Source organism: Argopecten irradians, chromosome 5 (genome assembly GCF_041381155.1).
Source record: "Argopecten irradians isolate NY chromosome 5, Ai_NY, whole genome shotgun sequence".
NCBI lineage: Eukaryota > Metazoa > Mollusca > Bivalvia > Pectinida > Pectinidae > Argopecten > Argopecten irradians.
The window spans coordinates 33,630,180-33,648,834 of record NC_091138.1 but is presented as its reverse complement, the minus strand read 5'-3'; the positions used below and the strand labels follow the sequence as shown (position 1 = coordinate 33,648,834).

The 18,655-nt window shown below is 33.3% G+C and overlaps 1 protein-coding gene across 2 annotated transcripts; it reads left to right on the top strand.

Moving 5' to 3' along the window:
* The first annotated feature begins 4,324 nt into the window (after positions 1-4,324).
* LOC138323607 (uncharacterized) lies at positions 4,325-11,589 on the top strand. Of its 2 annotated transcripts, XM_069268326.1 has the most exons (7): positions 4,325-4,358; positions 5,024-5,140; positions 5,560-5,704; positions 6,781-7,274; positions 7,826-7,954; positions 8,449-8,558; positions 9,993-11,589. In XM_069268326.1, the coding sequence occupies exons 2-7, from the start codon at positions 5,050-5,052 to the stop codon at positions 10,179-10,181; spliced, it is 1,158 nt and encodes a 385-aa protein (XP_069124427.1). In that variant the 5' UTR covers positions 4,325-4,358; positions 5,024-5,049; the 3' UTR covers positions 10,182-11,589. The 2 variants fall into 2 exon arrangements, with proteins under 2 accessions (XP_069124427.1, XP_069124428.1); XM_069268327.1 differs by lacking the exon at positions 4,325-4,358 and having other exon boundaries at positions 4,590-5,140.
* The last annotated feature ends 7,066 nt before the right edge of the window (positions 11,590-18,655 follow it).

Genomic DNA, 18,655 nt, shown 5'->3' with positions numbered 1-18,655 from the left:
GTTTCATCAGAATTAGCAATGACGATTTAAAATAGATTTACTATTATTGCCTACCTTTATATATCAGATATTTCATCTGTAAATATCCCAACAAAGTCCTAACATTTTCTATGATAAAGTTGCACCTTATGTCGTGTTTTGGTTGATCCGGGTATATAAAATGATTCAACTCATCGCTGTTTCTTGAAGCTTAGATTATTGTCCAAGCAAAGATACTTGAAAAAATCTACTCGTCGCTGTTTCTTGGACTAGGATGATTATTGTCCAAGCAAAGATTATTGAAAAAATCAACTCATTGCTGTTTCTTGGACTAGGATTATAGTCCAAGCAAAGATTATTGAAAAAAATCCACTCATCGCTGTTTCTTGAAACTAGGATAATTGTCCCAGCAAAGTTTATACTGTTTCTTGAAGTTAGAAGTATTGTCCACGCAAAAATTATTGAAAAAAACCAACTCTGCAAAATTTCAACAAATTTGGTTCAGTAGTTTCGAAGTAGAAGTCAAAAATGTAAATTGTTTATCGCCATACGACGGACGACGGACGACAACGGACAAAAGGCGATTAGAATAGGTCACATGACACTTCGTCTAAAGTGACCTAAAAATTCATCGCTGTTTCTTGAAACTAGAATTATTGTCAAAACAACTGTTGAAAAAAATCATCTCATTGCTGTTTCTAGAAACTAGGACTATTGTCAAAACAATGATCATTGAAAAAAAATCAACCCATTGCTGTTTCTTGAAACCATGATTATTGTCCAAGCAAAGATTATTGGAAAATATCAACTCATCGCTGTTTCTTGAAATAAGGATTATTGTCCAAGCAATGATTATTGAAAAAATCATTTCATCGCTGTTTCTTGGACTAGAATTATTGTCAAAGCAAATATTATTGAAAAAATCATCTCAATGCTGTTTATTGAAACTTAGATTATTGTCCAAGCAATTATTATTGAAAAAAATCCCATCGTTGTTTCTTAAAACTATGATAATTGTTCAAACAAAAATTGTTGGAAAAAAATCAATTCATTGCTGTATATCAAAACTAGGATTATTGTTCAAGAAAGGATTATTGAAAAAAAAATCTCGTCACTTTTTCTTGAATCTGGGATTCAATAATGTGCAAGCAAAGATTACTGAAAAATTCAACTCATCGCTGTTTTTTCGAAACTAAGATTATTGTCCACGCAAAGATTATTTACACTTCGAGCTGTGCTCAGTATTACTAACTGGTTTATAAGTGACTGTCTAAAAAATGATCACATATAAACCGGCAGGGGTCCAAAATCTTAATATAAACAGGCTACAGGTCACTTATAGACCAGTTATGGGTACATCCTGTACATTCTATGAAATAAATTTGACAACTCATTCCTATTAATTGAAACTTGAATTATTGTCCCAGCAATTATTATTGAAAAAAAAATCACGTCGCTGTTTTTTGAAGCTAGGATTATTATCCACCCAAACGGCACAATGTCATACGATGATGCTATTATAGTTAAAATTTCGGTAGCGTACGAGAACAAAATCCAGATGGATCAGATATTGGTACACAGTAGACAGATGTCTATCATATTTAATTTTGATGATCGTTGCGTAAATAATGCTATAAATATGGAACAACATACTGAAGACGCTAGAGAAAGCGTAAATATAGTATGAATCTATATTAGGAATTACGTGTAGGGTTCTGTAAAACCCGGTTTCATTTTATGTGTGTCCCATTTATTTACAACCTCACTAAGGCCTGAAAGTATCTAGTGGAGGGAAATTGATCTCCATCAGGGAACTGTCCAGATTCAACCTCGAATTTACAACCCTTAGATGTTTTTTTTTCCTTTCTGTTTTTCAAAAGCCCATCCAGCTCGCTTGGTTAAAGTCCCGTTATGCTTTCCAGAATATAACTGCAGTAATATAAAATTAACTTATTAATTACCAGATATATACAGTGTGTATTTATGGAATATGAAATATACAATAAACACGGTGCGAAATTAACTCTTAAAAGATCAGAGAGTCGTATGAATGATAGATACTGACGCCAATTAACCAACGTCCATAGCATAGTAAGTGTAATTACACGATATATATATAAGTATGATGTAGCAACTGGAGCTAGGAATGAAGTAACCAGTGCTCTAATATGATATTAAACATAAACAAGAATTCCACGGAAGTGGATGTGTCGCCTGCACAGCATCACAAAATAGTTATTTACAGTTGAAAATATTGTTAATAATTAGGTGAAGTTATCAAGTCCCATAACTCTTGCAAATACTGATGGATTTTGACCAGCATCAAACCACACCGAGATCGCATTAATATAAAGCAATATACCAAATTTGGTTGAAATTGGACAAAAAATACTAAAGTTATTGAGCAGAAACCACACATTTATTTGTTTTGATGAATTTAAAGTCCCATAACTCTTGCAAATATTGATGGATTATGGCCATTATTGAACTCATTCGAGATCTTATTGATATAAAGCATTATACCGAATTTGGTTAAAATCGGACTCGATTTCCACGAAAGTGATGCACTATTTCCCCATTTAGGCCAAAGCATTTTCTGATAAGTTGTTTATTTACCTGAATATACAGTAACAAGAATATCATAAAATAATGGGAAACTAGTAAATGTCGAAAAAGTGGATAAAATGTGGTCATATTTTCATGTAAAACATTGCCTTATTGAGATAAAGTTAACAAACATTACTTACATGGTGATTCTTAGAAAATTTCATTCACATATTTGATGTGAACTTTGAGACGGTTTATATTTTATATTTCCATATGTCAAACAGACAAGATTCCGCCATAGCCTTAGAGATATATGTGTATTACTGCTATTCAAAAAGAGTCTTGATTGAGCGACTCCAAGTGTTCAAATATCATTGTAGCTCTAAACCACATACAGTATTTCGCCAAATGCATTTAAATGAGAAAAAAGTGTAGGCTACAACCGAATCAGTTATTCTGAAAATATCATTTTACATCAAGTGGAATTCCGTATGCATTTATAAAAAAAATCATCATTGACAGTCGGTAAGTGGTACGGCCATATAATAACTACGGAATATAAAAAGTTCTAGAATTGGACCATCATTTGCTGAAGCTATATCTGATTAAATACAAGTTTTATGATTAAAAACTTAGCATTAGATATACTTGTAATTTTCAATCATGTGCTTGAGATTAAGTATTAAAGACAATTTTGTGCCTATTTTTAAATGTACTGTAATATACGAATAAATATACAAATATTGACTGAAATAAATAAATAATGTACAAAAATAGATAAAAACGTCTACAAAATAATTCCCATCACAAAAATGTAAACACTGCACAAAACAAGTAAATACATAACAAATATACTCACAAAATAAATAAATACTTCATTTAATGCACACAGTTTAAAAAAGAAATCAATAAAATCTAAACAAATCGTACTGCAAAAAATAAATAGCCGATACTATATTTATCAGCGTCAGAGGAAAATTCCACACGCCAATTTTTGTATTAATTAAATGACTTCTTGGTTTTTCCTACCAGTACACAGCTGTAGTAGTAAATAACTTAGCTGCGCCATGACGTCGGCTATAACACACATGATGACATCAATAACATACTACCTAACGTTATAGTGCATTTGTCCGTTCCTGGACAGGTATATTGTCCGGCGGACCATTAATATGTCCTTGCTATGACGTGAAATGGTGCTGACCACTGTCTACTGCTTTTTACTGACTTGTCCGTTGTGAACTGGCCTGTAGTGCAAGCCTTGTAGGCTTTTCGGACAGGGTTCAAGAATTACCCACAGTTGCATGACACCGTTTAGATATATCAAGCTAAAAACACATGTTACACTTTTATATGCATACGAACAATATTTTTGTTAATTCCATCATTTTGACAAGCATTCCTCGCAAGTGACGGAATGATTATGATACTCACTGTTAAAGTCTAATTTTATACAGAAGTTAGAAGCATCTCCGAAATTTCCTTTTTCCTGTCTCTGTAAATCACTAAAACGGTTATTATCTATTTTTGAATCATGCATATTTTGGTTCTTTTGTGTCTTTTTCAAAACTGACATTACCCATAAAACTAAACACTATATATTTGGAGTAAAGGGCCAAGCTGACCAGCAAACAACACGCGTCCATATGACTTCTCGTTTATGATGGAAATATTGTTTGTCCATCTGGGTGACGAAGACCATGTTTACTCCAAACTTTCTCGAGACTAGTAACCCCTCGAGGGTTTCTACCGAGCCCTATATAGTCTTTATCGGCATCAAGGCATCATTCACGTAAACCAGCGCTGTAGAGGTCACATCACAAAGTAGAACGGTAAGTATACAAAACAGATTATATATATAATAAGTCTATGGTAATTCCCGTTTTATCATTTTACACATGTCTATATTGGTAGTCAATGTAACGGAAACTACATAGCTTGTTCATGATAATAACTTTCATTTCGCCGAAATGTAAATTCTGCTATCAATTATGTACTTTTATAAAGCAAATTGACTGTATATAATTTCGAACTGTTTTTGTTTTGATGTGGTAAAGGTAAATGATACACAAACGCTACATCAACAAATGATATACAGCAAATCTGATTTTTTAAAATAACTTTTTAAATAGTTGATTTCTTTACTCGAAATGCACAACGAAAACAACTCCGTTTGAAATCTTAAATTAAACTATTAAGTGATTTCGAAATTTTACTTTAGTTAGTTCTTTAAAACTGAATCATCGATTTACTCTTCAGTGCCACATAGAATAATTCCGAACTCATTTAAGTAAACAACTGATATGACTTCATTGCAAAACCCACACCAAATGTTTGCCCATGAACCAATTTTACAAAGTATAGGTTTCTTTTGCAATATTATGACAAAACGAAAACGACAACTTTCTAGCATCCTGAACAGTACATGTTTTGACTGATGGAACATGTATTCTAAACATTGTCACACGGTTTCTATGGTTAAATGTGTTTGTTTCAGATATATATCTTTTTACAAGGACAACCATGTACACAGTTGTGTGCTTCCTTGTCATTGGCTGTATCCAGGGACACCTGGCAGCTACAATAATGAACGTGAACGAGAGAACACTCCAAGGTAAGTCAAGAATTAGTTTTATACACGATAAACTAAGTGATGGATACAGGTTCAACACACAAGGACCTGAGCTTCATCACGAGATTCGCTTTGTTTAACAGAAAACTCTGAATTTCAAAATTAAAGGACAAATATTCTGTTTTGGTATACACATCTGAATGAAATGTAGAAAAATACATTGCTGGCCTATCGTCTACGGATGATTCAAGGATGTGTATACATATTTCGTCACTGAAACAGTATTTTTAAAAGATATATTGTCTGTGAAAGAATTATACGAATATGCATACACTGGATTCTTATATTATAAATCAATAAAGTTATAATGGCTGTTTTTATCTTTTATGAATTTACTAATTTACTATCTCTGATAATGTAAATCAACGATATTCATTCAATGCCTTTTTGGATTTGTACAGATATCGAAGACGAAGTGAGAGGACTCATTATTCTCAAAGTCCTAAACAACGTTAATGCAACACTTTCAAAACAGCAAAACATGATTCTGGATTGTGAAACAAAAATCAACCAGACCATCGTCAAATGCGAGACATGTGCTGCAAGGTAAGAAACTCGTCAGTCATACACTACTGTATAGCGATTGAAAGAGGAAAGAGGAGTGTAGCGGAATTGGTCTGGGCCGATCTCCGGTAACCAGTTTGCTCAATAGGTAGAGCATCCAGTTAGTATTTGTAGGTCATGTCTTCGAGCCCTAGTCCGGTCGCTACATGTTCTCCTTTCCTGTTACATAATTGGCACCTAGCTCAATACCCATGGTGATGATATAGGGGTCTTAGGGGTCTTGTACATTGTATGTCTTCTAGGGTGAAGACTTTGAGAAAGGATGGAGGAGTGTAGCGGGGTTAGACTGGGTCAATCATCAGTGGCCAGGTAGCTCAAACGTTAGGGTATCCAGCTAGTATTCGGAGGTCCCGGGTTCGAGCCCAGGTCAGGCCGCTACATGTTCTCCTCCACTGTTACACTACAAACATCATTTATATCATAAATGTAATATGACTAATAACCAGTCCGATAACTTTCCAATTTTCTCTATATTGTAACATAGAAAAGAAGAATAGCTAATACTGATATTACATTGTATATTATTGTCGGTAATGAACCAAACACAAAAATCCATTACACAAAAGTGAATAAACAAAAATACAGATTTGTGTAAAGAATCATAACAAAATGTGTAATGTAAACAGAAGCAGACGCCCAGGAAGAAGGAGTTGTTTTAACGGTAACATATGTTATACAAAATAAGGGGAATTAAAAGGTCACATGTTTTAGATTTTTTTTTTTTTGTTCCACGTCCTATCTAAAAACAACGGTCACTTAAGGATTAGGCAGATTCGTGGAGTGGATAAAAAGCCGGAGTATCCCGAGAAAAACCACCAACAAGTTGTCATTTCCTGGCAACTGCCCCAAATGAGATTCGAACGAACTCGCAAATGGGGGTGGAGAGCTTGTGGTAATATATTGGACACCATTACACATATCAAGAAACAATGACAAGTACAATCTAATGTGGGAAATGGTAAAAAGAGAACTCGTTTTGTTTTCTTGGTCATGGTGCCAATCCTATCTGTAACATTCTCTAAAAGAACATTATCTTAATGTATTCCTGTGTTTTACAGTAACTCAGGAGCTACAGCACCGGCTTCAGATTTGCTCAGCCGAGCCGTGTCTGAACTGAACAAACCTGTCGTTGCTATGGAAGGATTTTTCAACGGAGCAAGTCAAGACATAGCTAATCTTGGTGGCATCATGGGCAGCAAAAGTGAACAATTTGCAAGACTTACCACCTCAACGTTAAAGAACATTGGAAGTTTCCTTGGCAATGAAGCAGAAAAAGCAGTGGCGGAAGTTAAGAATATGCTAAACACTGCTGGACAAAAGTTCTCTGAGCTTGGCTCAGCTATTTCAAGTGCTATAGATACGTCAGGTGGCTTTGTCGATGGTGTGACCAAATTTGGAGCTGCTACTATTTCTAAACTGAATAACCTGCCTGATCTTGTCTCGTCTGGTACAAGTTCCGCTTTGAGTGGTCTAAGGAATGTCATGTCGTCACTTCCGGATGTTGGTACCCAAATTGTCGGCGGTTTGACGGACTTAGGAAATAGTATTGGAGGTAAGAGAAATGTTCTACCATATCACACCAACAAAACACTAATGTTACTCATTGTATGGTTGTACACACAATCTGTAAGGATCTATAAAACATACAGCTGTTTAATGTTTCGTATTTCTTAGACTCGATAGCAATGCCCAAGGACCAAAAATATCCATGAATTCAAAACTAAATTAGTTTCAACGAAATGATACCCCTTTTTTAATTAGAAGATATAATACAACGATGCTTGATTTTTTTCGATAAATGTAACAACTTCTAGAGAGTCCTTTATTTTCAAATATTGAGTTTAGCTTTTTTCAATTACAAATCTGTCACAAACTTATATAACAGGATTTATAATATAAATAACTCAATAAATCCAACAGTAAAGCTGATAATCACTGTAAATTTAGTTGGTTTTCTAAATTTTGATAGATAATAAGTGTCTGCCAAGAAAAGTCAATATCTCTAGAATTGTTACAAACTCAAATTACTGCAGATAACGGAGAAAAATATTAAGCTATTACTTAACTACATGGTTCTAATGCAAATCATTTCTGTTTATAAAGGTCTATTCTCCGGTAGACGTAGACGATCTACAGCCCTATTAGACAGACTGAGGCGACACGCTAATCCGTGTCCAGACTGTGATAACATCGATATTAGTATCAAGACAGAGGCAGAAATATTCCAGGCCGGTAAGTGATCATAAAATATATTATAATATTAATATCGATAGAACTAGCTATTCATACAAGTATATTTAAACATTGTGTTTGGTGAGGCTGATTTGTGTAGTCTCCTTGTGATAGCAGCAAACTTGTCTGTTGTAAACAAAGTTACGTGCAATAAAATTTAGTTTATTTCGAAGGCAATTGCAAATTGCGAAAATGAATTGCAGCAATTATATATTTCAAGGACAGGTACTGCAGAGCTATTTCAGTCTACATCACGAAATTGAATCATTGTTAAAAATGTCACTAGAAATAAAAACGCGAAGTTGAGTGGCCGCGATAATAAGTTAAGTTGCAGTATTTTAAAGTGTAACCCACCTGTAGAAATCATTACTGAAATCACACGGCGTTCCTTTTTTATTTTAACTTAATATTGCAAATAAAATATTTTCATATCGCGTTCAACTTAAATAAAGCCTTAGCAATGCTTGTAATGAATTCGGGTTGCCTGTTTCCAGTTTGTGGGGCTACGTTTACCACACAACAACAGCAGATAGTAGAGGAGCTGAACAGATTGACTAGGATATACGAGTGGTCAAAGGTTCTCACAAACTCAATTCTGAGCAAGGTAAGTAAACAAAACTTTCTTAGACGTTCTCACTAACACCATACTGAGCAAGGTAAGTAAACAACACTTTTTTAGACGTTCTCACTAACCCCATACTGAGCAAGGTAAGTAAACAACACTTTTTTAGACGTTCTCACTAACCCCATACTGAGCAAGGTAAATAAACAGCACTTTCTTAGACGTTCTCACTAACCCCATACTGAGCAAGGTAATTAAACAACACTTTCTTAGACGTTCTCACTAACCCCATACTGAGCAAGGTAAGTAAACAACACTTTCTTAAATGTTCTCACTAACCCCATACTGAGCAAGGTTAGTAAACAACACTTTTTTAGACGTTCTCACTAACCCCATACTGAGCAAGGTAATTAAACAACACTTTCTTAGACGTTCTCACTAACCCCATACTGAGCAAGGTAATTAAACAACACTTTTTTAGACGTTCTCACTAACCCCATACTGAGCAAGGTAAATAAACAGCACTTTCTTAGACGTTCTCACTAACCCCATACTGAGCAAGGTAATTAAACAACACTTTCTTAGACGTTCTCACTAACCCCATACTGAGCAAGGTAAGTAAACAACACTTTCTTAAATGTTCTCACTAACCCCATACTGAGCAAGGTTAGTAAACAACACTTTCTTAAATGTTCTCACTAACCCCATACTGAGCAAGGTTAGTAAACAACACTTTCGTAAACGTTTTCACTAACTCCATATTGAGCAAGGTTAGTAAACAAAGCTTTCTTAAACGTTCTCACTAACCCATACTGAGCAAGGTAAGTAAACAACACTTTCTTAAATGTTCTCACTAACCCCATACTGAGCAAGGTTAGTAAACAACACTTTCGTAAACGTTTTCACTAACTCCATATTGAGCAAGGTTAGTAAACAAAGCTTTCTTAAACGTTCTCACTAACCCCATACTGAGCAAGGTTAGTAAACAACACTTTCGTAAATGTTTTCACTAACTCCATATTGAGCAAGGTTAGTAAACAACACTTTCTTAAACGTTCTCACTAACCCATACTGAGCAAGGTTAGTAAACAACACTTTCGTAAACGTTTTCACTAACCCCATACTGAGCAAGGTTAGTAAACACTTTCTTAAAACAAGATAACAAAATCAACACTCTGAGACAGAGCGAGACAAAGAGATGTTCGAAAGCATGTGGACGGCTTTCTGAGTCTACAGTCTAAGAACAGGAGTTGGAATATCGACGAAGCAAAGACTTGATACATAAGTCAAAAAAGTCTTTTGATCGCTTAACAGTAAACAGTATTTTTCCATATTTAAGGTTACAATATTTAAACGCTTTTGGCACTAGAAGTTTGGGATTACGCTAATTGTGTATAGTGAACAAGTAGCTTTTATGAGTAAATTATTTAAATATTTAACAAACATAACAAACACATGTTTTCCTAATCATTTCAGGTAACTTACGACAACGATAATTTGGATTACTCTAGAATCTCGGAACAGATCCTGAATTCTTCACCACTGAATGTAACCTTTACCATAGGGACAGTTCCTCAGACTTACCAGACAGACATCAACCTCAACATTTTCGATCCTACCCAAGTGGCACCCCAGATAGCCGATCAAATCTACGCTAAAGCTTAATTATGATATTTTAGTTTGATGACAACCCAAGGGTTACAGAAATTTCTTTAAGTACTAAATCCTTAAAAATAAAGAATCGACCTGAAGTATTACAAAAAGCATTATACAACACGTGTAATCAAGTTTTCAGTATTATTTTAGCTCTTTCCTGATGTTTGATGTCTAAACGAAGGAATGACACTTTACAGATATCTATACTAGAATTTATTTCTTCTCGATTAAGCTGAATTTCTTTAAGTGCCGATGTTAACTACAATTGATGATTGACAAAGTCTGATATATATATAATTCAATGTTGCTTGTTACGAGCATTTCCATTGGCTTAAAAATTTACTTTATCAGCCCATAAAGGAAAAAATGGCGTCGCCGTTTGTAACGTCGCTTCTGATTGGCTGAGATGACGGCGTAATAATTTCATAGACAAAAGAGTCCCAAAATGAATTTTAAATGTTGAAGAGATTATCTTTAGTAAATTGAATTATAAGGATTAATTTGAATAGATTTTTTATGTTATGGAGATATAACACAAAAATCTGAGTGTACTCTCATCATAAACCGCTTCACGGTTTATTTAGAGTACACTCAGATTTTTGTGTTATATCTCCATAACATAAAAAATCTATTCAAGTTAATCCTTAAATATATGTATATACATTTGTAATGAGATTTTTGTTAGTTTTAGAACTATATAACAGTATTTTGTAGTAAACAGTATTATTTACGTTTGTTTAAGATTTAAGTGTATATAGAGATGTATCGTTGTTGTGTCCCTGTATTTTCGGTATATTAGACATATTAATGAGGAGGATGTAACATAATCTGAACATATCGGAGAAATTTCCTCCAATCAGCGGTGTTTAATTTCCGAAGTTTGCCGGAAATTTTTCCGAGATGTTGCGATTGGAACATGATGATAGAACTAGTGTATACATGCATAAAGAAAATACGAGAGTTAAGATGGCAGTGTGTAATTGTGTATGTAGTAGTAAATCCTTTCAAAATATATATATATTACTGGTTAAAATAATCCTTTCTGATGAGTGTTCTACGTCATAAGTGATAATGTATATAAGTAGTGTAGTTTTTCTTATGTAACTATACTTTAATTTAGAATAGATCCATTCATGCATGCAATATATTTAGCTTTGTAACATTCTTTATTAATTCGTTGCAGACAAGGTCACAATAACCTTAGTAAGTGTACGTAATTACGTCATATTATTATGTGGACTACGTCATAAGTAGCTCGTTGGTTTACTTGACAAGAATCTTCGCTTATTTCATTGCTTCGCCAAATAGTGTAGCGATTGTGTATTAATATCTAAAACAATATATAGAACTTGTATAATAATAATTGTGTTAGTATTACATGTACTCCAAGTAAATAAACTCACATTAGTTATCTGTATACTAGGTCAGATTCCATTGTCTTCCCCATGCTAACAAACGGCCGATTGTTTTAACATTATGGCAAGCCAAGTTGCCATTTATACAGTCAACTTACACAAGACAATTGCTTATATATATATGATATCTAATATCTTTTATTTATATAATATTTCACATTTTTTAAAATATTCTTACCTTTTATTAGATAAAAAATTGTTATAGTTTTTTTTTAGATAATATACATGTATCTTATACACCGCATGAGATGATTTATAAAAGAAAACAATAAATATCAACGATATAAAAAACATATAAAACTATCTATGAATAAAGATATTAGAGTTCTTATAAAATACGATGTATTACAATTGTGTATCTTTTTCATGCATAATTTGTTTGCATTCTGAATACACATTGCTCCAAGAAAAAGGCAACAAGACTTTGCCATAGACTTCAAATGCAATATTATCGACCCCATATTAACCCCAGAATACCTATGTACTGTATTACTTATCTATGTTCTACTTTGTGCTGTATTACTTATCGGCTACATTTTAACCCCAGAATATATATATTCTATGTACTGTATTACTTATCTATGTTCTACTTTGTGCTGTATTACTTATCGGCTACATTTTAACCCCAGAATATATATATTCTACTTTGTACTGTATTACTTATCGACCCCATATTAACCTCAGAATATCTATGTACTACTTTGTATTGTATTACTTATCGACCCCATATTAACCTCAGAATATCTATGTACTACTTTGTACTGTATTACTTATCGACCCCATATTAACCCCAGAATACCTATGTACTGTATTACTTATCTATGTTCTACTTTGTGCTGTATTACTTATCGGCTACATTTTAACCCCAGAATATATATATTCTACTTTGTACTGTATTACTTATCGACCCCATATTAACCTCAGAATATCTATGTACTACTTTGTATTGTATTACTTATCGACCCCATATTAACCTCAGAATATCTATGTACTACTTTGTACTGTATTACTTATCGACCCCATATTAACCCCAGAATACCTATGTACTGTATTACTTATCTATGTTCTACTTTGTGCTGTATTACTTATCGGCTACATTTTAACCCCAGAATATATATATTCTACTTTGTACTGTATTACTTATCGACCCCATATTAACCTCAGAATATCTATGTACTACTTTGTATTGTATTACTTATCGACCCCATATTAACCTCAGAATATCTATGTACTACTTTGTACTGTTACTTATCCCTATTCGACTATGTAATTCTTATCGACCCCATATTAACCTCAGAATATCTATGTACTACTTGTACTGTATTACTTATCGACCCCATATTAACCTCAGAATATCTATGTACTACTTGTACTGTATTACTTATCGACCCCATATAACCTCAGAATATCTATGTACTACTTTGTACTGTATTACTTATCGACCCCAATTAACTCGATATCATGTACTATTGTACTGTATTACTTATCGACCCCATATTAACCTCAGAATATCTATGTACTACTTTGTACTGTATTACTTATCGACCCCATATTAACCTCAGAATATCTATGTACTACTTTGTACTGTATTACTTATCGACCCCATATTAACCTCAGAATATCTATGTACTACTTTGTACTGTATTACTTATCGACCCCATATTAACCTCAGAATATCTATGTACTACTTTGTACTGTATTACTTATCGACCCCATATTAACCTCAGAATATCTATGTACTACTTTGTACTGTATTACTTATCGACCCCATATTAACCTCAGAATATCTATGTACTACTTTGTACTGTATTACTTATCGACCCCATATTAACCTCAGAATATCTATGTACTACTTTGTACTGTATTACTTATCGACCCCATATTAACCTCAGAATATCTATGTACTACTTTGTACTGTATTACTTATCGACCCCATATTAACCTCAGAATATCTATGTACTACTTTGTACTGTATTACTTATCGACCCCATATTAACCTCAGAATATCTATGTACTACTTTGTACTGTATTACTTATCGACCCCATATTAACCTCAGAATATCTATGTACTACTTGTACTGTATTACTTATCGACCCCATATTAACCTCAGAATATCTATGTACTACTTTGTACTGTATTACTTATCGACCCCATATTAACCTCAGAATATCTATGTACTACTTTGTACTGTATTACTTATCGACCCCATATTAACCTCAGAATATCTATGTACTACTTTGTACTGTATTACTTATCGACCCCATATTAACCTCAGAATATCTATGTACTATTTGTACTGTATTACTTATCGACCCCATATTAACCTCAGAATATCTATGTACTACTTTGTACTGTATTACTTATCGACCCCATATTAACCTCAGAATATCTATGTATATTGTACTGATACTTATCGACCCCTATTACCTCAGAATATCTATGTTTACTTGTACTGTACTTATCGACCCCATATTAACCTCAGAATATCTATGTACTACTTTGTACTGTATTACTTATCGACCCCATATTAACCTCAGAATATCTATGTACTACTTTGTACTGTATTACTTATCGACCCCATATTAACCTCAGAATATCTATGTACTACTTTGTACTGTATTACTTATCGACCCCATATTAACCTCAGAATATCTATGTACTACTTTGTACTGTATTACTCATCAACCCCATATTAACCTCAGAATATCTATGTACTACATTGTACTGTATTACTTATCGACCCCATATTAACCTCAGAATATCTATGTACTATTTTGTACTGTATTACTTATCGACCCCATATTAACCTCAGAATATCTATGTACTGGTTTGTATAGCTACTGTTGTAGCGGAAAAGATATCACCTTCTGACTGACTTTTCCGCTACTGCAAGGTCCCTCTATAAAGGTGTGGGAAACCAAATCAGGCACGACCGACCATCGATTATGTCTTGTCAAAAATTATTCCGATCAAACACGGCTTTGACACATACCTGGATGTTAGTAGGGGATGTTAGGTGACAAAGAGGAAAAGATTTTTTTTTATTTCATTCTTTAAGTTAAAAAAAATGTGAAAAAAATGATTACAACAAAATAAAAAAAAATCATAATTTGTTTTAAAAAAAATTCAATTCATCATCAGCATCTGTATTTTTTGGAAAGTTTTATTTCTAATTGTTTTTATTTTTAGAATGATTAATTATTATCATTTATGTCAAACTTATTGAATTTATTTTTATTTGGAAAGTGCATACATGTGTTTCCATTTTTTTTTCATAACTCAACTGCAGGATTTTTCTGTAGTTTGTTTATATGTACATGTAAGCCTAACAACATTAAACATAATAAACCAAGCTAATTATAAAGTTTAATCTTGATTTGAATTGTAGGTGATTTTCTTGGGTGTCAAAAAATAAATTCTGATTGATTAAGATAATTGGAAATGGAAGATATTCTTGATGTTTTCTTCATCAACACATATTAACATGGTTAAGTTATTTGGAAATGCAAATATAAAATGTGGCTTGTGTATCGACGGAAGAAATGTACGTGTCTGAAATTTTATTGATATTGATTATAAGTATCATAATTATAGCTGACATATTCATTTATGAATTATAAAAAAATATGAGAACAGAGATAATCAGGAATAGTTTCTGATGCTAGAATTTATAAGAATATTTCCACAAATTTCCATTCCTAAACGATAATGTCAAAGTAAAAATTGTATTACCCATGCGATCTACAATTTATAAATATATGCAAAAAAAAAAAAAAAAAAAAAAATCATGGAAAATATGTCAAGACATACATGTATTGGAAACAGACAAGATAAGAGTCATTTAATTAAGAAATATATCATTAACTATGAAAAGAAATACGATACAAATCATTTTAATAGTTTATTTATATTATATAGGCCTATATATATTTGTTTGTTAATTTTATATGAATTTCTTACTACCAATTTCATTTCTCAGAATGCTTAAAGAAACTTAAATATTGGGTATTCATTTCAGTGATTTTACTATTTGATTTCATTTTAAAAATGATAGTCCAACTCCTGATCAATGAATACATCGCCAAAATACCCGAATTTTTAGACCTACTCCTTTCATTTGAATCATTTATGCGTGACCCCCAATGGGCCTCACAAGTAATGTTCTCGGAGGTTGGCGCATGCGCGGCGGTAGTTTACAAAATGTCGCTCGATTTTAGCCGAGAAATTGACAACATTGGATTCAAATGCATGTATCTGATTAAATAATGGTGATAAAGTTAAAAACTCGACGTCTACAGCTAGAATAACATCCCCTACTAACATCCAGGTATGTGTCAAAGCCGTGTTTGATCGGAATAATTTTTGACAAGACATAATCGATGGTCGGTCGTGCCTGATTTGGTTTCCCACACCTTTATAGAGGGACCTTGCAGTAGCGGAAAAGTCAGTCAGAAGGTGATATCTTTTCCGCTACAACAGTAGCTATGGTTTGTATTGTATTACTTGTAGACCTCGTATTAATCTAAAAATTAATTGTTAACCTCGCATTAACCTCAGAATACCTATGTAGTACTTTGTACTGTATCAGTATTTATAGTTAGCACATCGAAACACAAACTGATGACTTAAAATTAGATGTAGAATTGCATACCTTAATTAACCTCAGATTGTTTGTAATGTACATATAATTGTCTACTCTAGTAAATATATCGTGTTATAAGTATAGAGTGACTTAAGCATCATTTAATTGTAATCCAAACTATTAAACCTAGAGTACATGTATATACTAAAGAAACATGTATAATAAAATACATATAACAATATTTTGTTACCTTTTTTTTAATTCCTTAAACCAGTGTATGTAAACAATGTAAACAATAATGATTCTTTGTGTACAGGTAATAAAATCGTGTATGCAACATAGTTTTATAAATGAAATCGGAAATTATAATGGTAAAGTTTTGTTTACATGGTTTAAGATCACATCAATCAGTTCAAATAATTCAGCAAACCTCCCTAACGCTACGGATGTGGAAACAATGCCCGGTTTATAGTGTTACTACACCGAACCATACTGTCGAATAGCGGACTTCAAGCATCGGCATACCAGAGTACATCGAGAAAAGTTGCATTTTGAAGTTACTACAAACTTCAAACTAACGGGAAAATGTATTCGTTATGGAGACGCATATCAACAACAGGACAATTCGATTATAGATACACGGTAGCCTTTTCAATAGAACCTTTTGTTCGTGAAAGTATTACAAACGTTGCCGAATTTTCTATGATAATAAAGGCTTCAACATTATTCCATCGCCAGTTCTTCAAGAAATAATCATATGGTTAAAGTTCCATCTGTTTACATACACGTATATGTGTTCAATATATGTTTCCAAGCAACTATAATTAATGGTGTCCAGTGAGATATAAGTAGCACCGGTCTATCAACAATAAAAATTATGCATCAAATATCTAGGTTGGTAGAAATGAATACATGCTAAATATTTCTTCATTAAAAATAGGACAATATACACGTACAACAGAAAACGTATAAGATAAACACTCACCTTTTTCATCTGCACAAGGATACATACGCCGGACTGTTGTACATGCAATGTGCTTAGTGGTATACCTCTAGAAACCTTGAAATGGTCACCGTACAGATATTCTATACAACAAAGTCATTCTCTGAAAATTCAAACCAAAATATGCTATCAGCTGGATAGAGCTTCCGGTTTTGTAGAAACTCGTGGAGAGGTTTCTATTTTTGTCTGATTTAAAGGAGTACTACAGGGATCTTTCTTAGTGTCGCTTTGGTTATTATCAAATCACACATGTTGTCTTGTTTTACAGATATATAAATACAATATAGGGAAGATACAAAAGAAAAAATAATTAATTATAATAGGAAGTATTTAAATAGGAAAGTGAGAACAACAACGAAATGTAAATACAATAATAATGTAGTAGAAACCAAACGTGTTGACAACTCACTGTTCTTTATCAAAGCCGTGAATATTTATCAAAAGATGTCAATCGGATGAACGATTCTCACAATCTTTTATAAAGCATCTTTTTTCTACCTTTCTGAAGAAAATCTTATAAATAAAATCAGTACTAGTGACTGGATTCCAAAGGTATGTAAATCCTTCGTTGAATCACAGAGAGACGCCAACTCACCTCATAACCAGCGGTGGTAAAGTTCTTCCTCTGTCGGTGGTGAAGGCAATTTTGCCCCTAGTAAAATAGAGCTTTGTGTCAGCGGATCAGAAACCCCACATATCGGCTACAAAATAGTTACCAGAACACGGATGGCCATTATGACAGATACATTATAGGGGGTTATTTTCGTGATATTGTAGGTTTTTTTCATGTCAACGTTACATAGGATCATCCGATATAGCTGACATTACTCCGGGATATTATTGATAATACTACACATTGGAGACTATTGAAATACATATATAAAACCAAAGGTTTCCATGGGTCATACGTTCGGTGTGGCATGGTTTATAACAACCGAATTCTTGATCTGGGTGGGCTTTCAGATCGGCCTTTCTTGACTGGGATTTCGCATCTTTCAGGTGTTCCTCTTGGCGGACTCCAAAGTTCTTCCCATCTCTCCTATATACGATGCATCGCAGTTTTTGCATCCTATCTATTGCTTTATCCTTAGGATGTTCTGGGTACTCCGGATATTCTTGAGTGGTTTCATGGTTAAATCTTATGCTATGACCTCGGTACATCCTCTGGATATACGGGATGACATTTGACCTTTTGGTTTTGTTGTTGTCATTAGTTGGTTTCCTTTTAGATCTCTCTTTATTTTCTAACCTGTCATAGGACCCATTCCGGATATTCACGACTTTCATTGCCCTAGTTATCAGTTGATTTATGTGGTTAGTCTCACAGACCACATTATCATACAAATTTGCTGTAAAATTATAACGGAATATGGCTACTGGTTAATTCTAGAGACTATATACGTAGTTAAAGGCCCACTACCTTTCCAAAGCATAATTTATACGTTTCTTAAAAACATTAATAACATAAGAAAATAAGATGAG